Here is a 26,404-nt window from a genome sequence, read left to right as displayed (position 1 = left end):
GGTCTGGTGCTCTATCCACTGTAGTACACATCTGTCTGCTGAATGCCAGGGAGAAGTAGGGAAGTTGAAGGAGCACATGTAGACAAGTTTTTTTTAGCAGGGTGATCGACAGAGGGCAGAACTATAGGGTGATAGAAGGAGGGGAAAATTGTATCTAAGGGAGGCAGTTTTGGGGGGGGGGATGGTGTTTGTGTGTGTTTTAAAGGATGGGGGAACTTGAGTGTGATTGAAGACTGTAAGGGCAAGGAACCAATAGATCAGGAGATACTAAAGACTGTAGAAAGAAGGGATGATTAAAGTACATCTTTATCCAGGAGAAACCAGGAGGGCATGGGATTAGTGCATAGGTAAATGGGTTTAGCCATGTCAGGGAATAGGGCCTCCTTGTTAACAGAGACAGAGGAAAGGAAGAGAGCGTAGAGGTTGATGTCAAAGAATTTTCAGATTGTGAGAAGGAAAAAAAAAGACCCCAATTTTTTCAGCAAATTAAGATGCAAGATCTTCAGTTGGGAGTGTAGAGCCTCAGTTTCCTTTTTTATAAAATGAAGGGGTTTGGTTAGATGATTCTCCAGGTTCCTTCTGGCTCTAGCATGGTATTGTTAGGGTTTTTTATGGGAGGTGGGATGGCTTTAGGAAGTTTTTCAGCCTACTTTCTCAAAGCATAAATTAGTTATAAAGATTACTGTCCCACAAGTATGCTTCTGTTATGCCACATGTGAAGAGAAAGCTGACCATAGCACTTATTTATTGCAGATAATGAGATAAAAGACAAATGTCACTAAATTATTTGCTTCCTTTTTACCTCACAGTCTTATGATATCTCAGAATCTGAGGGTGGGGGTGGGGGTGTGGGGGTGGGGGTGTGCGTGCCACTACCCCCTAGTATATTGATGGTATTTGTCTCATGTACAGAAATGCCTACTTAAGGCTGTCATAGAATATGATGCTTTCTTCCTACCCTTCCTCAAAAAGATACTGAATAAAGAACATTATTTTTCATTTATTTCTTAACTGCTAGATAACATTTCAGATTTGTCCTTTCTGACTTTCTAGCATCAACATTTTTGGTTACCAGGTCAGAGAAGATGAAACTGTAATAGGATATGAATCCTTCTCACTGATAGTTCACCAACATTGAATTCTTCAACAATTGGAAGCTTAGTTCTTAGAAGCTTCTTTAGAATTGGACAGTTTGAGGATCATTTTTGTGTAGCATCTAGGGATGACCAATTCTACTTGGTTTGAATTCAGCCTTTTCTTGGGAGTCAGTAGCTGACTTACCCCCTAAATTTTCTATCCTCAACTTCTCAGATGAGATCGTCCCCAAAATAAAGCTGATTTAGGAGAGCAAAGCAAAGAAGAACCAGTTATCTAAATTTGTATGTTATTAGGATCAATAGGGAACATGAGTTGTTCTAGGTAAAAGCTCTCTTAAACATTTCTTTACCTTTTCACTTTCAGGTGCATTAATTTCAGAAATAATGTTTTTCAGTACCCATCTTTTTGTCAGTAATTTTCTTTGTAGGAAACTTAATTCTCCATCCTCTTGTAAACTCCCCTTAGTCTTCCATAGCCACTTCTCTACTGATGCACTTAAATCTGTACATGAATTAAATATTTTAATTTTTCTTGCTAAAGTGCTAATGTACCTGGTAAAGTGCATATTTATCTGTATAATTCTGGTATTAGGGTTGACTATTCATGGAGTTTAAAGGCTAGAACTCTTAATTAATATAGTTCTATTTTCCATATTCCTTCCTTTAACAGATATTTAAGTGCTTCACTATGAGGTATCCAAACAAAAAGTGATCCTTGTCTCATAGTCCTTAGAGTTGCTAAACATAGAGAGGTGGTACTTAGTGACTACTTTTGGATGGTGGTATAGTATATTGTTAGGAAGAATCAGACATTATATATATATATGTATATACTGGTTTACATAAAAATACGGTGCAATGTGAATTTCAAAAATTCATTTCAAAGATTGCTATCTTAGTGCTTAGCAAAAGATAATCATATTTTATATAAGAATATTTTGAGCAATACTGATATTCATTGGAACTATTTAGGATTCTGTTTAATATTGATTCAAATGGTTTCCCTCTTGGTTTCCCCTTCCTTTCCTACTTAAAAACTTTTCAAGAAATCAGAACTATGGGTATATTACAGTTATTAGAATGAAGAGATTGCAAATCCTAAATGATGTAATTTTTAAAAATTAATTTCTACAGCTAAAATCTCATCCAGGTGAGAATGAAGAAAAGGAAGCACAGTCTCAACTACTAAAAGCTGATGAAATGCAGCGTTTGCGTTCCCAAGCACATTCGGCTTTTGATCGAGGAGATTATCGGGCGGCTGTAGCTTTCCTTGATAGTATTTTAGAGGTAAGTTGGTTACATGTTGAAGCCATTGCAGATAGCTTTTGGCTTCAGTGAAGGTTCTTAGTGATTTACATTGGTATTTGGTTATGCCAGTAGGAGGCTTCAGTCCAGAGAGAAAGATAACATACCTATGAGAATAACATCCAGCTAGAATATTTTTTTAAATTCTGTCAGTGGAGTGTGAGAATGCTTTTATGTATTTTTATGAACATGCTTATTTTTGCTAATGTTTTGATTTGGGGGAAGCAAATTGAAGAAGAGGTTGGAGAGAAAGAAATTGAGAAAATGATGGAAGAACAAATAACTGGAATTAAAGGAGGAGAGAAGATTGAGAAGATAGAATAATAGTTAAAATGAGAAATTTATGATATACACATTTTTGTAATTTGTGATTTTAAGAGTTGGTGGGAGTTGGAAGAAAAGTATTTGAGAATTGATTCTAGGTAATTTGTATTTGGTTTAGGTCTTCCTGCTTTTTCTTTCCCCCTCCTACTCTTCTACTTTCCCCTTCCCTCCCCGAGGTGGCATACAATTTTGTATAGGTTCTACACATACATTCCTATTAAATACATTTTCACTATAGTCATGCTGTGTAGAAGAATTAAAATGAATGGGAGAAATCATATAAGAAACCAAAACATAATACAAAAGAAAATGATCTGTTACATGCTGCAGTTGAATTCCATAGTTCTTTCTCTGGATGTGGAAGGCATTTTGCCTTAAAATACCATTGGGGATTTTTTTAAGTCCTTGCATTGCAGTGAAGTTCCAAGTCTACCAGAAAAAAGCTCTCACATACTGTGGTCATTACTGTGCACAAAGTTCTCCTGGTTCTGCTCCTTTCACTCAGCATGAGATTATATAAATCTTTCCAGGCCTCTCTGAAGTCTTCCTGTTCATCATTTCTTATGGTGCAATAGTATTCCATTACATTCATATATCATGGTTTATTCAGCCATTCCCCAATTGATGGACATCCCCTTGATTTGCAGTTTTTGACCACCACAAAGAGTGCTGCTATAAATATTTTTGTACATGGGGACCCTTTCCCATTTTTATGATGTCTTGGGGATACAGTCCTAGAAGCGATATTGCTGGGTCAAAGGGTATGCATATTTTTATAGCCCTTTGGGCATAGTTCCAAATTGCTCTCCAGAATGGTTGGATGAGCTCACAGCTCCACCAACAATGAATTAGTGTTCCAACTCTCCCACATCTTCTCCAACATTTATCATCTTCTTGTTCTGTCATGTTTGCCAGTCTGGTAGGTGTGATGTACCACAGAGTTGTTTCAATTTGCGTCTCTCTAATCAGTAGTGATTTAGAGCATTTTTTCATATGATTATAGATATCTTTAATTTCTTCCTCTGAGAACTGCCTGTTCATATCCTTTGACCATTTATCAATTGGGGAATGACTTGTATTTCTATATACATTTGACTCAGTTCTCCATGTATTTGAGAAATGAGGCCTGTATCACAGACACTAGCTGCAAAAATTCTTTCCCAGTTTTCTGCATCCCTCCAAATCTTGGTTGCATTGGGTTTGGTTGTGCAAAAACGTTTCAGTTTAATGTAATCAAAATTATCCATCTTGTACTTCATAATACTTTCTGTCTCTTCTTTAGTCAAAAATTCTTCCCTTCTCCATATATCTGATAAATACACTTAATCCTTGCTCCACCAATTTGTCCATAGTATCAATCTTTATACCTAGATCATGTACCCATTTAGACTTTATTCTTGTGTATGGTGTCAGGCATTGGTCTATGCCTAGTTTCTGCCACACTGTTATCTAGTTTTCCCAGCAATTTTTGTCTAACAGTAAGTTCTTATCCCAGAAGCTGGGGTCCTTGAGTTTATCAAACAGTAGATTGCTATATTCATTGCCTACTGTGTCTTGAGTACCTAGCCTATTCCACTTGTCTGCCCTTCTGTTTCTTGGCCAGTACCAAGTGGTTTTGATAATTGCTGCTTTATAATACAATTTGAGATGTGGTAGAGCTAGGCCACCTTCCCTAGCATTTGTTTTCATTAGTCCCCTTGATATTCTAGACCTTTCATTCCAGATGAATTTTGATATTATTTTTTCCAGCTCTAGAAAATAATTATCTGATAGTTTAATTGGTATGGCACTAAATAAGTAAATTAATTTAGGTAGAATTGTCATTTTTATTGTATTGGCTCAGCTTACCCACGAGCAACTGATGTTTTTCCACTTACTTAGATCTGATTTTATTTGTGCAAATAGTGTCTTGTAATTGTGTTCATATAGTCCCTGGGTTTGTTTTGGCAGGTAAACTCCCAGATATTTTGTGGTGTCTGTAAATGGGTTTTCCCTTTCTATCTGTTGGGCTTTGTTACTAATATATAAAAATGCAGAAGATTTGTGTGGGTTTATTTTGTAACCTGCAACTTTGCTAAAGTTGCTTATTATTTCAAGTAATTTTTTACTTGAATCTCTGGAATTCTCTAAGTATATCATCATATCATCTGCAAAGAGTTGATAACTTAGTTTCTTCTTTGCCTATTCTAATTTCCTTCAATTTCTGTATCTTCTGTAATTGCTACAGCTGACATTTCTGATTTCTAGTACCATATTGAATAACAGTGGTGATAATGGACATCCTTGTTTCAGCCCTGATCTTATTGGAAATGCATCTAGCTTATCTCCATTGCATATAATGCTTGCTGAAGGTTTTAGGTAGATATTGTTTATTATTTTATGAAAAGTTGCCTTTATTCCTATGTTCTTCAGCGTTTTTAATAGGAGTGGGTGTTGTATTTTGTCAGAAGCTTTTTCTGCATCTATTGAGATAATCATGTAGTTTCTCTTAGTTTTGTTGTTGATGTGATCAATAATGCTAATAGTTTGCCTAATATTGAACCAGCCCTGTATTCCTGGTATGAATCCTACCCGATCATAATGTATTATTCTCCTAATAAGCTACTGTATTCTTTTTGCTAAAATCTAATTTAAAATTTTTGCATCTGTATTCATTAGAGAAATTGGTCTATAATTTTCTTTCTCTGTTTTGTCTTTCCCTGTTTTAGGTATCAAAACCACATTTGTATCGTAAAAAGAATTTGGGAGGACCCCTTCTTCCCCAGTTTTCCCAAGTAGTCTATGTAATATTGGAATAAACTGTTCCTTAAATGTTTGATAGAATTCACTTGTGAATCCATCTGACCCTGGATATTTTTTCCTAGGGAGTTCACTGATGGCTTGTTCAGTTTCTTTTTCTGAGATGGTGTTGTTTAAGTATTCAACTTCCTCTTCTGTTAATCTGGGCAATTTATGTTTTTTAAAATACTCATCCATCTCATTTACATTGTCAAACTTATGAGCATAAAGTTGGGCAAAGTAATTTCTTATTATTTTTAATTTCCTCCTCATTGGAGGTGAGTTCACCCCTTTCATTTTTGATATTGGTAATTTAGTTTTCTTCTTTCTTTTTTTAAATCCAGTTGACCAAAGGTTTATCAATGTTATTATTTTTTTTCATAAAACCAACTAGTTTTCTTAATTTCAGTTTTATTAATCTCTCCTTTGGTTTTCAGTACTTCTAATTTGTTACTTACTTGGGAATTTTTGGTTTGTTCATTTTTTAGCTTTTTCAGCTGCATGCCCAAGTCCTTGATCTCCTCTTTCTCTATTTTATTCATGTAGGCATTCAAACATATAAAGCTTCCCTTAAGAACTGCTTTTGCAGTATCCCATAAGATTTGGTAGATTGTCTCATTATTGTCATTCTCTTGAGTGAAGTTGTTGATTGTTTCTATGATTTTGTTTAACCCACTCCTTCTTTAGGATTAGATTATTTAGTTTTCAATTAATTTTAGGTTTATCTTTCCATGGCCTTTTATTACATATAATTTTTATTGCATTATGATCTGAGAAGGATGCATTGACTATCTCTGCCTTTCTGCACTGGATTGTGAGGTTTTTATGACCTAGAACATGGTCAGTTTTTGTCTGTGTGCTATGTACTACTGAGAAAAAGGTATATTCCTTTTTATCCCCATTCAGTTTTCTCCAGAGATCTATCATATCTACCTTACACAGAGTTTTATTCACTTCCTTAACTTTTTTCTTGTTTATTTTAAGGTTAGATTTATCACATTCAGAGAGGGGGAGATTGAGGTCCCCCAGTAGTATAGTTTTGCTGTCTATTTCTTCCTGCAACTTCCCCAAGCTCTCCTCTAAGAATTTGGATGCTATACCACTTGGAGCATACATGTTTAGTAATGATATCGCTTCACTGTCTATGGTGCCTTTTAGCAGAGTATAATTTCCTTCCTTATCTCTTTTGATTAGACCTATTTCTGCTTTTGCTTTGTCTGAGATTAGGATTGCTACCCTTGCTTTTCTTACATCACAATATATTCTCCTCCAACCTTTTACCTTCACCCTGTGTGTATCCCCTTGTTTCAGATGTGTTTCTTATAAACAGCATGTTTTTGGATTATGGCTTTTCATCCATTCTGCCATCCAGCTCCATTTTATGGGAAAGTTCATTCCTTTCACATTCATGGTTATGGTTACAGTCTGTGTCTTTCCCTCTATCCTCTTTCCCACCATTTGTGCTTTTAGTTTTCCCATCTCCCTTCCCCTCCTCAGTAGAGTTTTCACTTTTTACCACCACCTTCTGCATTCTTCCCTTCCTTCTTTCACCTCCCCTCCTTTTTACTCCCCTTTACCCTTACTGCTTCTTCCCTCCCTTTTAGGTTCCCCTTCCTTTTCTTTCCCCTTCCCCTCCTACTGCCTATAGAGCTAGTTAGAAATATATACTTAAGTTTATTGTTTCTTCTTTGAACCAAATCAGGTGAGAGTACCTTTCAAACAGTGCTCCCTCCCCTCTTTCCCTCTAGTATAATATAATTTTGTACTTCTTCATGTGATGTAATTTACCATTTTCTGCTTTCTCCTTTTCACATCTCCTGTTACAATCCCTTTGCATGCTTGAATCACATTTTTATCATCACATCATTTACTTTATACCTGTTCCCTCCATCTATGTATATTCCTTTTATATTTCATAATATAGTACAATTCTCAAGATTAACAAGTATCATCTTCCCTTATAGGGAGGTAAACAGTTTATCCAAATTGAGTAACAAGTTTTTCTTTTCCCCTCTTTATCTTTTTATGCCTCTCTTGAGATCTGCATTTGAAAATCAAATTTTCTTTTGAGTTCTGGCCTTTTTGTCAGGAAGGTCTGGAAATCCCTTATTTCGTTGAATGTTCATCTTCTTAACTGAAATGTTATACTGGACTTTAATGGGTAATTGATGCTTGGTTGTAGTCCCAGCTTGTTTGCCTTATGGAATATCATATTCTAGTTCTACATGCTATGGTGGTGAAGTCAAAGGAAAAATGCTATCTATTTATTGGGAATTTGGGGGTGATGAGAGTACCCTTGGTTTCTATCAGGAAAATGAACCACACTAATGAGCAGTTTTCCTTGATTATTTCTTGGAAGATACCATCCAGACTCCTTTTCATCGTGGCTTTCTGGTAGGCCAATAATTCTTAAATTTTCTCTCCTGGATCTATTTTCCCAGTCAGTTGTTTTTCCAATTAGATATTTTACGTTTTCTTCTATCTTTTCATTCTTTAGATTTTGTTTGACTGATCCTTGATGTCTCATAGAGTCATTCGTTTCTACTTACCAATTCTAATTTTTATCAAATTGTTTTCTTTAGTTAACTTTTGCATCTCCTTTAACATCTGTCCAGTTATTCCTTTTAAAGAATTATTTTCTCCCATTAGTTTTTGTACTTCTTTTTCCATTTGTCCAATTTTCCTTTTTAAAGAGCTGTTCTCTTCATGGAATTCTTCTTTTCATGCTTTTAAAATCATTGGCCAGTTTCTCTTCTATTTCCTTCTTCAGCTGTTCTAGGAGAGTTCTTTGTGCATGTGAGCAGTTCATAGTCCCTTCTGAGGTTTCAGATGGGAGTACAGTTTCACTACTAACCTTTTTGATATTCGTGTTTTGGTCCTTGTCCCCATAGAAAAATTCTGTGGTCTTTTCCTGCTTGCCTCGCTTCTTCCTGCTCATGATGGTGAGGCTTTGTGTGTTGTGGCCTCTGGTTCTTTCAGTTAGAAGCTGGAGAACCTGGTGTTGAGCTGACTGGTGTGAAAAAGCTAAGGGCAGGTGCCTTTTTTCTTTTTCTTTTGTGTTTCCCGGGATTAGCCCTGGAGCTAGCTTGTTATGTGTGGGGGAGGAGTGGTCTAGTCACAGGAGATCTCCTCAGCTGAGCTAGAGCAGAGGCAAGCTCAGCACTTGGTGATCTTGGCTGCTGTAGCATCTTCCTGTTTTCTGTGAAGCACTTAGGCACACCTGGGTCCTAGTGTGAGGCTCCATACCCCTGGTGCTCTGGCTGTCTGGGACAGCTCGGTCCTCAGCCACAGCAAGAGGAATCCCCTTTAGCTGTTTTCCTAGCCTTAGGTGCTATGAGACTGTTTGCCCCTAATGCTGATCACACTGATCCAGGATTTTTCTGGGGAAATATTTTATGGTTCTTTCATGATCAACAAAGGGAGGGGGAAAGAGTGTTTACCTATCACTGCACCATTTTGGCTCCCAGAAGTTCAAGTAGGTGACTTACAGAAGTTTTATCTGTGGGCTGAAAGTCTCAGGAGTGGCTGCTGCTGAGCAGCAGCTGTCACTTACTGGGTTCTGCTGGTCTCCGGCCTTGGGCTGCCATTCTGCTGTTGAATCATGCCGCCCCAAGGGTTTCCTGCTCGGCCACTGAAGCCAGATATGCTGTGTGCTTTGGGCTCACCCCCGAGGAACAGCTCCTCCTTGTCAACCTTCCAGTCTGTCCTGGGCTGTTAATCTGCCACAGTCTGTCTCCTATTGCATTCTGCATCTCCAAAAATGTGGTCTGATTCTTTTTTTAGAGGTGTCTGAAGGAGTTTGTCTAAGAGCTTAGGTGAGTCGTTGCTCTTGCTCCGCCATCAGGCCCCCTCACCCCAGTTTTTATTGTTAAAGGAAACTTCCTCTAATGTTTCAACTTGGTATCTGCTTTTCAATTTATAATCTTACCAAATTGCCTGAGGGCATTAAAAAGTTAAGTGACTTCCGCTATGTGTCAGAGAACAGACTGGTGTCCAGGCTTTGCTGACTCCCAAGGCTCTATATTATGTCACACTACCTCACCCGATATAAAATAAGGTTTTAAAGATAGTTTACCCTAACAGTTTTCAGTTCAACAAATATTTATTAAACTACGATTATGTCCTATAGTTATCCTGTTACGAACCTGTTATTTAATACAAAATAAGATACATTTTTCTTTGACAATTTCAGCTGTATTTCTTATTAGGGAAGGAATAAAGGGGAATTTGAGTTGAGTAGATGAACATCTCTTCCTCCTGCAACTGTCATCTCCAAAAAAAATTTTTTAAATGATTAACTGTATTTCTCACTTGTAACTTAAGACACTTATTAGCCATGTGACCCTGGGCAAGTCTCTTAACCCTGTTTGCCTTAGTTACCTCATCTGTAAAAATGAGCTGGACAAGGAAATGGCAAACCACTTCAATATCTATTCCAAGGAAACCCCAGGTGGGGTCACAAAGAGTTGGATATGACTGAAAATAACTTAAACAATAAAAAAAGAATTATTTTAATAGAAGATTAAAAAGAAAGGTGAGTTTTTTGAGGAAGAGAGAAATGTTTTAGAAAATAAGTTCTAAAACTTGATGAGAAAAACAGGTCACAAATGAAAATGCTAATTGATAAGTGATATGAAAAAAGATATGGGATATAGATTTGAATGTTTTAATTCAACTTTACTATGTTTCTTGCTCAAAGTCTAGTTCTTCTGTTTCTTAAGGTTTGTGTTTGGGATGCAGAGCTGCGAGAACTTCGGGCTGAATGCTTTATAAAGGAAGGGGAGCCAGGGAAAGCTATTAGTGACTTAAAATCTGCTTCCAAGTTGAAGAATGACAATACTGAGGCCTTTTATAAAATCAGCACAATATACTATCAACTGGGAGATCATGAACTGTCACTCAGGTCAGTTTTCGTACTATTTGAATTGGCACATCAGCAGCATTTACGCTGAAAAACTTAATTGCTTTATGTATATTATTATCTTTCGAGTTAGGGTTCAGACTACTTAATAATTAGTTTCATAGTATTATGTTACATAATTTTTGGCTTTTTTGATATCCTGATTCCAATGACTTATAAAAAGCAAATTAAAAGCAATTTTTTCATGATATTTTTATACTTTAATGTAAGATTTCCTATTTTCCTAAGTTAAAAAAGGCTGTTAAATTTTCGTATACACAGATATTCAAACATTTTAGTGAATGCATTTGCGTGATTGTTACATATGTGAAAAAATAGCTGGGAGGCAGCATTCTATATTGGAAAGAAGGTAATGTAAGTGTCCTGAGTCCCATATCCTAGTTAGTTCCAGCTCTGCCTCTGACTAGCTGTGTGACAGCGGGCAAATCTTCCTCCCCACCCCCATGCCTGTTTCCTATAAAATGAGTAGATGGAACTACATTAGGCCATTTATAGCTCTAAAATTCTGTAATTTGCTTGTTTGGTCATTTTATGGTCAAAGACCTTTTTCTTTGATTTCTGAAAAGAAATGGAAGAACTGTCAGTTCATTCTGAAGTATATAAATATGTTGTATTCCTTTTATTTTTAATATGTGAACAGTGAAGTCCGGGAATGTTTAAAACTTGACCAAGATCATAAAAGGTGTTTTGCACACTATAAACAAGTAAAGAAGCTCAATAAACTTATTGAGTCAGCAGAGGAGCTCATCAGAGAAGGCAGGTAAGAATGAAATCATTTTTTCTAGGCTGTTCAGGGCACTGTTAAACCACTGTTAAAATAATATGTACTATCCAGTTGAGGATGTGTAGATTATAATTATATTAGAGTATTACTTCCTGGTCTGTGGAAACAGTATCCCAAAGATGATATTTGAAACTTGATGATTATATTAGTTTAGAGTATGTGATTTCCGTAATACGTTATATGGAGTTATCTTGCCGGTAAATTTAAGTGTCAGTGTTATTTGTTAACTTTCTATCCTAATGCATCAGCTTTTAAATGTCAAGATCAAAGGACATGTGAAGTAAGATGCCAAGATGGCATATAAGTAAATTTTCATTAGTTTGGCATTTCTGATGAAAAAAAGAGTATTAGATGTTTGATTTCCTTGAAGGTGTGATATATATATATAGAAGCAACTTATTAACTTAATGACTAACAAAAGAATTCTGAAATAGCTTTAATTTTTGTGAAAATTCACCAGTCTTCAGAGTTTAATTTTGCTTATTATGAGATGAATCTTTGTTGTATTTAACTGTGAAAGTTTCAGCATCCAGATATCAAATGGCATATGATATATGCTTTTTGTGTATTCCAAAAGCTGGTCTAAAGTTCACAGTGAATTTTTATGAATCACTAAGCTCTAGACTCATTTTAGAGGCAGCTAGGTGATGTAGTGTAGAGTGCTCAGCTGCAAGTTCAAGACTTGATTTCAGATCTGACCTCAGACACTTAATAGCTGTGTAACTCTGGACTATTAACTTCTTTTAATTCATTTAACTTCTTTTTGCCTCTATTTCCTCAACTGTAAAATGAGGATAATAAATAGTACCTACTCCCAGAGTTCTTTTGAGGTTAAAATTAGAGTAATATCTGTATTAGCCCCAGTGCTTGGCACATAGTAGGTGTTATATAAATGCTTATTCTTTCTCCTTCTTTCATGTTTTCTTAACTTATATTGATTGATCTGATTAGAAAGTTTGCAGTATTTAAAAATGTGGTTCTTGTAATAAACTGGTGAAACTTGCTAGAAATCATCAAGTGCACATCAGACTTTAAAAGCTGTATTTAATCCTATTATCACAATTCCATTAAGATGTTTCTGTGAAGAAGTGATTTTTGTAGGTTGTTTGGCAAGAAAGTGCACTTTACTCTTATCCTAATCCATTTTGTGCAGTAGTAGTATGATCATTCTTCATGGCTTTAGAGAATCTTCTGAACCCTAATGAATGATTCTGTTAATTCAAATAAATAAAGATAAAAATTAGGACAAAGTGAAAATTTGGCTTTTGGAGAAATGTTAATTTGGTCAGTTGGCATTTTTGTTAGCAGTGGGCAGTGCTGATAATTGTTCAGAGAACAGTATTACAGGATACTTATCATCTGCTTACTTTGTAACAGATATGTAGATGCAGCTAGCAAATACGAATCCGTAATGAAAACAGAGCCAAACACACCTATTTATACTATTCGTTCCAAAGAGAGGATTTGTCATTGCTTCTCCAAGGTAACAATTTATTTTGTTTTAAAACTTAGGTTTCTACCTAGCTTGTGAAACAACAACCATACTTCCTTTTTTGTTGTTTTTTAGGATGAAAAACCTGTTGAAGCTATTAAAGCATGTTCAGAAGTTTTACAACTGGAACCTGCCAATGTGAATGCTCTCAAAGACAGAGCAGAAGCCTATTTAATAGAGGAAATGTATGATGAAGGTAAACCTTTTGAAACATGGTTTCAGGGGGTTAATACTTTTGATGTATCAAATAAGCACGTGAAATTTCTGTTATGTCACTTTGCTTAAAACTAGTTTTCCAAAAGCTCTTAGGAATTTTTAGAGACTATAAGTAGTGAAATGCTTAAGAATTACTCTACTTTACTGGAACACAGCTATCCTACTTTATTAGGAATGAGGTCTGCAATTGAATCTGACTAAGAAAAATTTAAATATGAAGTGGTTGAAAAAATATTTCACTTGACCTTATGGAAGAGTTTTAATTTGAAATCAATCTGAAAATGCAAATTAGACAATTTTTTAGGGGAGAGTATTGCTAGATTTCATTTTTAATTTAAAAACCTGAACAAGGTTTAAATAGATATGGAGGCAGCTGGGTGCTACAGTGAGTGTATAGCTCTGGACCTGTTCAAAGATACACTTATCTTCCTGAATTCAAATCCATCAGACATTTATTAGCTGTGTGACCTTGGGCAAGTCACTTAAGCTCTGTTTGCCTTAATCCAGTGGAGAAAAAAATGGTAAACCACTCCAGTATTTTTGCCAAGATGGTATTGGTGTGCTGTGGTCCATGAGGTAGTGAATAGTCAGACATAACTGAATAGCATAAATAGACAAAAAGCAGATCAAATGTGTATTTTATACTTGTGGTAAATCTTATTTATTAGGCAATAATTTGACAATTGCTTATGAGCAAATTACTATTTTAGCACTACTGTTAATTGTATGAATTTGAATAAGTCACAAACTTCTGAGGCCTCATTTTCGTCATTGGTAAAATAAGTGGGTTGGACTCAATGGTTCCTAAGCTCTCTTTTACCTTTAGATCTTTGATTTAGATCTAGGATCATGAATCTAGAGGCAGAACAGACCTTAAAGATTAACTGGTCTAATCACCCCATTTCATAGAGGAGAAAACAGAGCCTGTTTACTATGTATAGGAAATTTTCATAGGATTGAATAGTCATCAAGGAATTTGAAATTTACAGTCATTATAATTTTGACAGAAATACCCCATGACTGACATGTGTTCTAGACACAAGATCATGCTGTTGAACTTGTTTATTTTAGCTTTCAGGTGTGACATCTGCTTATGCTGTTGGTTTTAAAGGGTCATTTTGAGTTTTTGTAGTTATTGGGTCTCTGCTCAGGAGAAGTTGCAGAAGAACTTTTATAAAAACAGTCTAAATCTTTCTGTCCGTGTAAAACAGTGAAACTTTTACATTTTTATTCCTGTATAATTTATAGAATAACCTTAGTATTAATTTAGGACAAGGGAATTGTGAAATTTGAGGAATTTTGTTTAAATAAAAGTTTATTAGTTAGTAATTCATATTTTGGTTGCAATTATACTTTTGTGAAGCCATTTGAATTGAGGTTATAAAATGTAAATTGATTTGAGTCAGGTTGTGAATTTAGTAATCCTACAGAGAATGTGTTATAAGGGTAGACTGAATTTTGTTTCAGATCAAATGTGAATTTTATACTTGTGATAAATCTTTCAGAATATTCACTTTACCACCATAAAAAACATGTAATTGAAACTTTGAAAATTTGCCCATCTTGTTTGGATGCAAATTAGGAGAATTAGTGAGTGGCTTAAAGGATTTTTTGTTTCAGATCACAATTTCATTGGTGTAGGGAACCTTCTGGTGAGAAAACTCTCTCTCAGAATGCGGATCAGCAATTGTTCTGTGCCCTAGTCTTGGGACTTGGAAAGGTTGGAATTTCCCTGATTCTCTGTCCGTTAACAGGTTACCTCTTGGTTTATATCACAAAGTAAATGTGGCATAGTGGGAAACGTCCTAGAATGGGAATCAGGACCCGAGGGAAAATTTCCCATCTGTCTTTTAATTCCGTGGGTGAAAAGGCACTGCTTCTTGAAGGCTTATTCCTCATTTGCAAAATGAGGATAATGATATTTACAATATCCAACTTACAGATTATTATAGGAAAGTTGTTAATAAACCTGAATGCTATAAAGACAGAATCATAGGATTTAGAGTTGCCAGGAAATTAGAGATTGTTTAGTCCACTTAATTTCTTCATTTTACACATGAAGAAGCTGAGGCCCAGAAGGTTAACATGTCTTACCCAATACCCCAAAGGGAGTAAGAAATGGAGTCAGGATTTAAATCTAAGTCCTCTTAAAAAAAAGTGATTTTTCTTAAAGTCCAGAGCTGACGGTTTCACCCTCCTATTCAGTAAACTTGAGTGACTCCCTATTATCTCTAGGATGAAATAACAAAATACTTTATTGACCTTCAAAGCCCTTTATAACTTGGAAAGGTACCCCCACCTACCTTTCCAGTCTTCTTATACCTTACTCCCCCCAAAATACTCTTTGATCCATTGACACTAGCCTTCTGACTGTTACACAAACAAGACACTCCATTTTTCAGTTCTAATGCCTGGAATACTGTTTCTCCTCGTCTCTACCTCCTGGCTTCCCTGGTTTCTTTTAAGTCCTAACTAAAATCCCATCTTCTGCAGCAAGGCTTCTTAAATGTTTTCCACTAGTGACCTCTTTTTCTCCTTCTGGCAAATTATTGGCATTGGGTGCCTTGAAGACATGCAAAGTGCACATGCTTTGTGTTCAGAACCAAGGCTACAGTGAAGTGAGTGACCTGAACCTCTTTCAATTGTATCTGTAAACTAAGATTAAAAATTCCTAGCTTATAAACTGAGAGGATCAAATGAAATAATTTTATATGTGAAAGTGTTCTGTAAAATATAAAATATGGTATACAAAGAAAGGTTCTTTCAGTTTGTAATTCAGTATGAAAACCTAATGAAAATATTTCAAACTAATGTGACTGATGAAGTATTTACATTTTTAACAGTGGATTATTGTTCAAAGAAATGATTATCTAATTGGTAATTTTCAAATATTATGACCAAGTGAGATTAATAAAAAAGAAGCTGGAAGATAAAACTTTGGGATAAAAGCCAGGCCTGTCTGGAACTCTGTGCCTGGTGTCAAATACTTTGAGTTGCTTCTGTTTTTCACCTCTTCCCCAAAGTTGCGTTATACTTTGCCTCCCTCAAAAGATGGGCCTTTAGTGGTGGCAGTGGGGTAACATTGCATATATGAAGATATCTAGTAATCTAGTACCTCCTGCTGGTTTTCAGAGAAAGAACTGAAAGGTAAATGTGACACCTGTTGAGAACAACCTAGTGGAAATACTTTATCTTAAGATAATCTAGAAATCTTAGCTCTATAATGAGACTACAGATTATAATGCAGAAAAGGAACAAAATTGCTCATTACTTGTAAAATAGAAAGCATATCTATTAAAGAATATCAGTTTTAATTTAAGCATTTTGTTACTATGACAATATTTATTTTTCATATTAGAAATTTACTGTTTTGCAAATTAATTTTTACATTGCAAAAATTCAATTCAGCAAGTATTTACCAAGAATCTAATATGTATAAGGAACTGTTCTAGGTATTAGAGGTTATAGAGAGGAAATAGTGCTTGCTCTCAAGAAACTTAAAATCTACTACTTACTGTATAGTAAGTACCCAGATAAATAAATACAAGGTGATTAGGAGAGAGACTGATAGCTGGCCTCGACTGCCCAGCGCAGCCAAACAAACAATTCCTGTTTAGAATGTTGATTTTTGAAAAGTCTCAAAATGTACATATTTTTTCTGTGGGGAGAAAGAGATATGAAATATCCCTGTGTGAATAAAGTATGAGTACAGTTTTAATTGAGACAGGAAATTCACTTATAATTTGTATCTCCTGTCTAGTACTTTTTTCTCTCATTAGCACAAGTATAATTTCACATCTAAACATTTTCTTGTAAAAAAATCATTTGCATTTGAAACACTTTATTAGTAATGTGTAATTATGCCAGTTACATTATGCAGAAGATTTTTAGGGGTAGGTGTGATCTGGATAATTTTCGAGTCTTTTAGATATAGGATCACATGTACTAAAGTTAAACAGAAAGCTCCTTCAGAGTTTCACATTATTAAATTACAATATTTGGTTACCAGATGTAATCCTTTGAATGTCGCTGATGGGTACTTTGTTTTAGTAGCTTAGCTATGGTTGAGATTAAACTAGCTTTACTATATGGTCTTATTAATTAACCCCTTCATAAATGTCAGATATTCTCAGTAGTACATTAGAGAGTTGGTCTTAGAGGAAGAAAGACCTAGGTTAAGTCCTACCACTGACACATTGGTTTCATTACACCAACCCCAGCCAAATTGTTTAATCTCTCATTGCTCCCAAACTACTTTCTAAGACTGTAAATTATGAGCATTTGCTGCTCTGCATGAGTGGAAAGAATTTCTTCAGTGAAAAGTATTTCCTCTACTAGGAATTCCCTATGCCAGTGAAATCTCAGGGCTAGACCAAAAATGAGTCGAGTAACTGTAGTGTTTACAGTGCCTCCCTCCCACCCCTGCCTCACCCCCATGAAAAGCATGACGTTGACTCATCACTAAAATGGATGTTGACTTGTTCCTTTCAAAAAAAAAAGAAAGTTTGGTTTGAATTATTCCATTTGCTGCATCATTCATATTCATATTTAACAAATTTTTTTGGAAAGCTATTATGTAAAGTCCTCTGACTTTTACAGCCCCTTTACAGTGTGACGCCCACCTGTCTTTCCAACTTGACTCTGTGTTTCTACTCTCCCACACTTTATAATCCAGCCACCCTGGCCTTTTTGTTCTTCCTTACACTTGGCACTTCAGCTCCCATTCTGCACAATGCCACAGAGTTGGGATAGTTTGATGGCAACACCTTCCCCCATAATTGGAATGCACTCCCTCCTCTGCATTTACCTCTGTGAATTCCTTGTTTCTTTCAAAACTCAGCTCAGATACCATCTTCTGCTTGCAGTCATTCTGCCTATCTCTTACCTCTCCCTGTCCCATTTCCCTGAATTTATTTTTGGTTAATTTGCAAAAAGCCCTTCTTGATCTCCTTTAATACTGGTGCTTTCCTTCGGAAATTACCTCCAGTTTTCCCCGGATGTATGTCTGCATGTTGGTTCTCCCATTAGATCCTGAGCTCCTTGAGGGCAGGAACTGTTTTGGCTTTATTGTATATCGAAGGCTCATGTAATGCCTGCCACACAAGAAGCACTTAACAGATGTTTGTTGACTTATTTTATATATCCCTCCCTCTTTCCAACTCTAGCTGTGAGAACTGTAATCAAACGGACCCTTCCATTTTGGCATTCCTTCCCTGGCCACCACTTTTCCATATTTGTTATTATACTCACTAGAATGTAAACTTTTTGAGGGTAGGGTCTGTCTTCCTTTTGAAGTACCTGGTTTGCTAAGTGCTTAATATTGCTTTTTCATTCATTCCTACTTGATGAATTTGCCTCCTTTGATAAAATATAAGTTCCTTAAAGGCAAGGACTGTTCAATTATTGGTTGAAGTCAGTTCGTAGAAATTGAATAGAATAACTTTGGGCTTCATTTATATGATATGCCAAAAAATCAGCAATTAGGTAAGGCAGTGTTCTAGAGACTGGCATTTATAAAGGAGAAATGGTGCCTACCCTCAAGAAACTTACAGTCTACTACCTACAGTGAATGCATAGATAAATAAAGAGGTAATTTGAGGGGGAGAACTGACAGCTGGCCTCAGCTGACCAAAGCAACTAGTTACCTAATGAGGATACTCACCACTTATAATGGGTTAATATGAGCTAGTTTCATCCCAACCGTAGTTTAACCACTAAAACAAGTACCCATTAGTGACATATGTTACTCTGTTTGAAAGCTCCTCTGTGTACTAGTCCCTCTGAAGACATTCATTCTTCAGGGTTAGTCGTTGCTAAGATAAGTATGTTTTTCAGTGATAGAAATTTGATCATGCTTCATCACTACACTCAAGCCTGACTTGGTGGCTCTTCACTTTATATTCCTATGTGATAAAATGTAAGATTGCCTTACAATAAAGTAGTGTTATTTAAGTAATGCTTTATAGTGTGGACTTTTTTTTTTTTAGTGATCATTGTGGGTAAGGAAGATGTGGGAAAAGGTGGTCAGGGAAACAGCAGTGGAATTCACTTCCTGGAAGTGATAAATATAATAGTTATCTTGAGGCCTTTTGTGATATATAGGAATCTCATAGTGACAAAAAATTGAAGGGGTTGGAAATACTCTTTAATCCTCAATATAAAGCTTATGATATACTAAGAAATTAAAATGCATAATGATTGCTCTTAACAGCATTATTTCACTTTTTGACAGCTATTCAGGATTATGAAACTGCACAAGAACACAATGAAAATGATCAACAGATTCGAGAAGGACTAGAGAAAGCTCAGAGACTCCTGAAACAGTCGCAGAAAAGAGATTATTACAAAATCTTGGGAGTAAAAAGGTGAATTATTCATATGTATTTACAATTTACCTTGACTTCAAAACATACCTGATTAAAATAGCAGTAAGTCCCTTTTTTGGCCTCTTTCCCTGATTATTCTCTTTAATTATGTAATTGTAGACACATGCCTCTGACATCTATAAAACTTTTTAGAATTATTTGCAAAAATATTTCTTTAATGATTATTAAAAAACACATGCACAATAAGAATGAAGCATTAGTTATTGGCAATAAACAGGGAAATTAAACTCATGCCTAAAAAGTCCTAAACTTCAATTGTGAAACAAAAGAGGGTTGAAAAACCCATCCCTCTCAGCCTTTGTAAATAAATTGATGACTCTCATGGGTTTGGTTTCAGGTAACTAGCTAGAAATTACGCATTTGATTTGAAATCCTGTGCAAAATTCCTCTTGAACAAATGTATTCTTACCTTTAGCATAGCAACTTGAAGACCATAACTTTGATTCTCGTACTACTGTTATATATATATAGTTAACCCATGAGTATAAAATTCTTCCCTGGGCCTGTTTCCATATCTGTAAAACGTGAAAATTGGACTCAAAGGCCTCTGAGGTTCTTTCCAGTTTCTACTTTTATTAAGTGTAGAGAACTCCAGAAGTTTAGGACATTTTCAATGCCCAAGATTATTAATCAGAAAATTAAGAAGGTTTTAAAATCAGGATGTGTCATTTTAAAAAGCATAAAAATGATTCATAATTATATAGTACTTTCTAGAGGCAGCCTGGCATAGTGGATAGAGTGTTGGGGTTGGAGTCAAGAAGACCTGGATTTCAAATCTTGCCTCTTACCGTTATGTGATTCTGAGCAAGTCACTTAACCTCTATGAGCTTCAGGTAACCCCCATAGCATGGCAAGTAAGTCAGCGATGAAATGCCATCTTTGTTGGTGGAACAAGTTACCACACTGGGGATTGCCTACACTGTGGTTTACAAAATGCTTTTCTAATGGCAACTATCATGAGGAATCATTCCTTCTGTTTTTAACCAGTCACTATTTTAGTCTTACTGAAATAACTGTCTAAGGTACCCTTCTCTAGTTTTTTCATCATAACTTAGTGCTATATCACATCACTGTATGCTTCAGAAACTTACATCTTTAAAGAAATTGAAAATTCATGTGGCTTTCTTTTATTTTAGTGTATTATTTAGTATATTGTCTGTATTCCAGTTCATTATGGCGGCATGTTGTAAATGTCTTCTATTAATATATAATTGGTATATTTTAACCCTGTAGAAATGCTAAAAAACAAGAAATCATCAAGGCATACAGAAAGTTAGCGCTGCAGTGGCACCCAGATAATTTTCAGAATGAAGAAGAAAAGAAAAAAGCAGAGAAAAAATTTATCGACATAGCAGCTGCTAAAGAAGTACTTTCAGATCCAGGTATTACATCAAATTGAATTTAATTCATTGAATATTTATTACACGCTTACTTTGTGCAAAGCACTGTGCTAAGTGCTGGGTATATAAAAATAGCTTTGACATAGATCCTGCTGTCCAGGTGTTTGTAGTTAAGAGAGAAAGACACAAACATGGGCAGCTGTGATCCAAGGGAGGGTACAGGAGTAGGCCAGGCAGAGTTTGTTAAAGTTTTTGAGGGGGGAGAGATTTCTTTCAGCAGGTTTGGAGGTGTAGAAGGTAGGGTCAGGTAGCCCTTGAGTTAGGCAAATCTGCCTGAAAGAGGGGTCATGTTAGATGTGGAGCTAAGGGATGAAGATAGGAGAGGACTGGCCAAAAAGGGAGACAGAAGTCCTTTTGGGCTCAAGTGTAGAATGTATAAAGGGGAAGAATGTTAAGGCAGAATAGACTGGAGTCAGGTTATGGAGACCCTTGAATGCTCAGATGAAGACTTTATACTTCGTTTTGGTAGGCTGTGGGAAGCCAAGGAGGGTTTTTGAAAACTGGAGTGACATGTCTGAAATGTTGATTAGATAAGGAAGAGATGAGAAGTAGGAACACTATTTTGGAGGTTACTGTGATTGTTTAGTCAAGAAAAGACATATAGTGGTTTCAGTGAACTTAGAAAAGATGGGGTACATGGGAGAAGACCATAAGGTGGTGAGATGGGAAAGAGTTGTACCTGGGTGACTAGGAGAATGTGTGCATTTATGGTTAAGGTTACCATCAAGAGAAGCTAACACTAGGTTTTAGAAGTATATCAAAAGAGGATCCAGGCAGAACGATGGGATAAAATATCCATAGTCTAATGCTATGTCTAGAACTTCCCATTTATACAAAGTCTCTGTCCCTTCTGTGTCTTCTCTTCTTACCTTCAGCATATCAGCTTTAAGGCTCAAAGTTGGATTTTCTTGTGACTAAAATCTATTAGAGATGCCAGGAAGGAAATTTCAAATGACAGAGAAGTGGTGAGATTTCTAATGCCCAAGAGTCTTAATCATTTAGAAAATCCAAAAAGTAATAAGCATATGTAGAGCCAACGCGATATTCACAGGGTCTACGGTAGGGTGGCTATGAATATGCCGGCACAGTTCTGAATTGCAAAGTATAACAGACCCCAAAAAGCCAAATCCATTATTTGACAAATCTATACACAATAGCAATGCAGAGGGCAATACCAAGCCTTCTGCAAACCAGCTCCCTCCCTCACGCTAGCCAACTGTCTTTCTCTAACTCCCTCTAAGCTTCTTGCTCTAGCCCTTCCTGTTACATGTGACTTAGACTTATTGTAACAGCAAGGACCCTGGCATGCACAGGAGGACCTGCTGTACAGGTTCTTAGATTTGCTTTTCTAAAAGGAAAGCAACTTTTGAGGGGTCAGCAATATACTTTAGTCAAGCACATATTCATTCACTTAGTTCAGGGGAAAAAGTCAGCACCCTGAACTTCAGAAAAAATACAGAGAAATCTCCTGGTTCTTCTCACTTCACTCAGCATTAGTTCATCAGGTCCAGGTTTTTCTGAAACCCACGTGGTCATCATTTCTTATAGAATAATAGAATTTCATTACATTCGTATACTACAACTTGTTCAACTTCATTCCCAAATTGATGGGCATTCCTTTGATTTCCAGTTCTTGGCCACCACAAAGAGCTGCTATAAACATTTTTGTACATGTGGTACCTTTTCTCATTTTTATAATCTCTTTGGGATACAGCCCTAGCAGCAATATTGCTGGGTCAAAGGGTATGCACATTTTTGTAGCCCTTTGGACGTATTTCCAAATTGCTCTCCCAGAATGTGATTGGATCAGCTCACAGCTTCACCAACAATGAATTAGTGTTCCAACTCTCCCACATCTTCTCCAACATTGATCATCTTCCTGTTTTGTCATGTTAGCCAATTTGATAGGTGTGATGTGGTATCTCAGAGTTGTTTTGATTTGCATCTCTCTTATCATTGGGATGTCCATCTCCCACAAAACAAAGACAGATAGCCAAGTGAATAAAAAATCAGAGTCCTACAATGTATTGTTTACAGGCAACACACTTGAAGCAGAGTGATACACACAGAGTAAATATAAGGGGCTGGAATCCATTATGCTTCAGTTGAAGTTTTAAAAAAAAAGGTTAGCAATTCTGATCTCATAGTAAAAGCAAAAAAAAAAAAAAGACCTAATTAAAAGAGATAAGGAAGAAAACTATATCTTGCTAAAAGCTACTTTATATAATCAGCTCTCCCTCACTCAAAACAAAGTCAAGTACAAGTCATATCATCATTTCTCTGATGGCATGGTTTTCTTTGGCAACAAAGACACACCTTAGATAATGAAGCAATATCAATACTAAGCATGTAGTGTCCTGATTCTTAAAGAAGTTAAGTGAGTTGCAGTGAAATGTAAAATAAATATTTTTGATTATACTAGAATAAAAGAAAAACTTTTGTACAAACAAAACCAGTGCAACCCAAGATCAGAAGGAGAGCAGAAAGATGGGAAACAAATTTTTTAAAAAATTTAATGTATTTGTTTTCAGTAATCACTTCCATAAGTTTTAAATTTTCTCCCCCTCCCTTTTCTGGCCCTCCCCTAGATGGTATACAATCTTATATGGGTTCTACACTTCCATTCTTATTAAATACATTTTCACATTAGTCATGTTGCGTAGAAGAATCAAAACGAATGGGAGAAACCATGAGAAAAAAACCAAAACATAAGAGAAAATAGTCTGCTTCAATCTGCATTCTGGTTCCATAGTTCTTTCTCTGGATGTGGATGGCATTTTGCCTCAAGAGTCCTTTGGGAATGTTTTAGGTTCTTGCATTGCTGAGAAGGGCTAAGTCTATCAGAAACGCTGTGGCTGTTACTGTGTATAATGTTCTCCTGGTTCTGCTCCTTTCACTCAGCATCACTTCATACAAATCCTTCCAGGTCCCTCTGGAGTCTTCCTGTTCATCCTTTCTTATAGCACAATAGTAATCCATTACATTCATATACCACAACTTGTTCAACCATTTCCTAATTGATGGGCATTCCCTTGATTTCCACTTCTTGGCTACCATGAAGAGAGCTGCTGTAAACATTTTGTACATGTGGGACCATTTCCTTTTCTTATAATATCTTGTGGGATATAAACCTGGCAGTGGTATTGCTGGAGGTTATGCACAGTTTGCTTGCCCTTTGGGCAAAGTTCCAAATTGCTCTCCAGAATGGTTGGATCAGTTCACAACTCCACCAGCAATGCATTAATTAATGTTCCAATTTTCCCACATATTCAACATTTATCATTTTCATTTTCTGTCATATTAGCTAATCTGGTAAGTATGAGGTGGTACATCACAGTTGATTTAATTTGCATTTCTCTAATCAATAGTGGTTTAGAACAATTTTTCATATGACTAGAGATAGCTTTAATTTCTTCCTCTGAAAACTGCCTATTTATATCCTTTGGCCATTTATCAATTGGGGAATGACATGCATTCTTATAAATTGGACTGAGTTCTCTATATATTTGAGAAATGAGCAAGCATGCTATTTCTAAGCAGGATGCCATCCACTGTGCTGCTGTCCCTAGTGCACCTGGTATTGAGCTGCTGTAGCCCTCAGGCAGATCCATTAGTCTTCCAGGCATCTTTGTATGTAGGTTAGGGAAGGAGGGAGTACATTGCAGGGAGATAAGGTTGGGACGAGTCATGTATAAAGAAAAGACAACAAACAGAAGGCCAGTTGGGTAGGCTCACCTACCAGACTTGGCTAGTAAGAGAGATTGGAGCCAGGTTGTGTAGGTCTTTAAAAAGAAGAGCTGATGTTTTATTGTAAAGGCAACTGGAAGAAGCCTCTGGAGTTGGTTGAGTGGAGGGTGGGGGGTAGTGACGCGGTCAGATCTGTACTTAAGGAAAATGAACTTGGCGGCAGTATAGGATAAATAGAAGTAGTGAAGCTTCAAGCAGGGAGACTAGAAGATTGCTGCAGTAATCTAGTGCAGAGGTGGTGAGAGCCTGTACTAAGGTGATGTGTGTGGATGAGGAGAAAAGAGGTCATAGGTGAGAGGTGTTATGGAGGTAGAAATGGCAAAAATTGACAACCAGTTAGATTTATGCGTTGTAGGAAAGTGAGTTGAGGATAATTCCAAGATTATTAACTTGGAGACTGGAAAGAAGAAGTTTGGAAGAGGAGAGGATTGAGGGGAAAAGGATAGTGAGTTTACTTTTGGCTTGTAGAGTTTTTAGTCTCTTAAGACATCCAACTTGAAATGTCTGTTAGGTAATCGATGATCTAAGGTTAAAGCTTGGAGGAGAGTCTGGGGCTGGGTAGATTGATCTGAGAGTTATCTGCATGGAGGTGATATTTAAATCTATGAGGGTTAATGAGGTTGCTGGGTGCTGAGAGAGAAGAGAGCTCAGAAATGCATTCCTCCATACTGAGGAACTTAAGTGTAATATACAAATGTAGTATCAAATATTTTCTGTTCAGAAATTATGAAGTACTAGGTATGAATATAAGAATATGTGAATAAGCAAATTAAAATGCACGTTGAATGGTATCAGGTGTGACAGTTCAAATGCAAGCCTAAAATAGAACATTAGTTGTGTTTGTATTCTCCAGACGTTGCTTGAGCATAAAGAGTGTGGGGTGCTGTTAGTTTTCTGGGATGTTACAGGTGTTGGTTTTTATGTATGCCTCATACATGCTGTCATTTTCCCTGCTGGACAGTCAGCTTGTAATTTTTGAGTACATTATAAATGTATGCTTTAACACAGAATCATTCAGGTGCTAGAATTGATTAAAAAAACTGTTGCATTTGAAATTTTGTCCCTGGTAGTTTTGTTTTCGCTTCCGTGTAAGATCATTTCTGTTAGTTTTGATCTCAAAGAACTTATTAAGATGTCAAAGGAAAATAGATTCATTTTCATTTTTAAGATAGAATAAATATAAAGAAGGATACTTTAATGAATTTTGAAGTACTATTTTTAATATTTCCTTTTGTGAGCTGAAATGAAAGCTGTAATGTGCATTGCTCATTAAAAAGCTCTTATTCATAGTGTGTGAAATACATAATATAAATGCCAGACACAATTGCTTATACCATTTAAAAGTATTTTTCCCCACCTTTAATCAGATAGAATTTGTTGACCACACCTGTGCCTCAGTCTGTTTTTTTTTCCTTTCCTAGAAATGAGGAAAAAGTTTGATGAAGGAGAAGATCCCTTGGATGCAGAGAGCCAACAGGGAGGTGGTGGCAACAGTTTCCATAGAAGCTGGAATTCATGGCAAGGCTTTAACCCCTTCAGCTCAGGCGGACCATTTCGATTTAAATTCCACTTTAATTAAAACCAACAATGTTTTTCTGCTACTGTTCCTTCTCCTAACTTTTTAAAAATTAGAAACAAACCTTATTCCGGTTTCAGGATCCTAATGAAATATTTCAAACCTTTCTGTTGTCCATAACCAAAGAATTGTTTTAATAGGAAAAATTTTTTTCTGTCCATTTTAAATTCTCTTCTTGGCTGGGGGTGGGATGATGCGTGATGGTATATGGTTCAGTGCCCGTGTGAAGCAGCCAAGTCTGGGGCAGACTCTCTCGTATGAGCACTAATGTATTTTTTATATTTTTCTGCATTGGAGCAAGTGCAAATCCTTCCTCCTGTCCAGTCCTTGTGTGGTGTGTCAGTACCTACATATGGTGCATCTGTAAGCATATATAAG

At 36.3% G+C, this 26,404-nt stretch overlaps 1 protein-coding gene across 1 annotated transcript in view; it reads left to right on the top strand.

Annotated features, from left to right (window-relative positions):
• Nucleotides 1-26,172, top strand: part of DNAJC3 (DnaJ heat shock protein family (Hsp40) member C3) — a 92,653-nt gene extending 66,481 nt beyond the window's left edge. Inside the window, exons 5-12 of the mRNA XM_072622107.1 lie at nt 2,232-2,384; nt 10,226-10,407; nt 11,066-11,185; nt 12,587-12,692; nt 12,777-12,897; nt 19,150-19,282; nt 20,537-20,685; nt 25,872-26,172. Coding sequence (XP_072478208.1) covers nt 2,232-2,384; nt 10,226-10,407; nt 11,066-11,185; nt 12,587-12,692; nt 12,777-12,897; nt 19,150-19,282; nt 20,537-20,685; nt 25,872-26,029 — 1,122 coding nt within the window. The 3' untranslated portion in view covers nt 26,030-26,172. The remainder of the gene's footprint in view (nt 1-2,231; nt 2,385-10,225; nt 10,408-11,065; nt 11,186-12,586; nt 12,693-12,776; nt 12,898-19,149; nt 19,283-20,536; nt 20,686-25,871) is intronic.
• The last annotated feature ends 232 nt before the right edge of the window (nt 26,173-26,404 follow it).

Source organism: Notamacropus eugenii, chromosome 6 (assembly GCF_028372415.1).
Source record: "Notamacropus eugenii isolate mMacEug1 chromosome 6, mMacEug1.pri_v2, whole genome shotgun sequence".
Taxonomy (NCBI): Eukaryota; Metazoa; Chordata; class Mammalia; order Diprotodontia; family Macropodidae; genus Notamacropus; species Notamacropus eugenii.
Note: the sequence above shows the minus strand (reverse complement) of the source record. Positions and strands in the feature narration are given on the sequence as shown.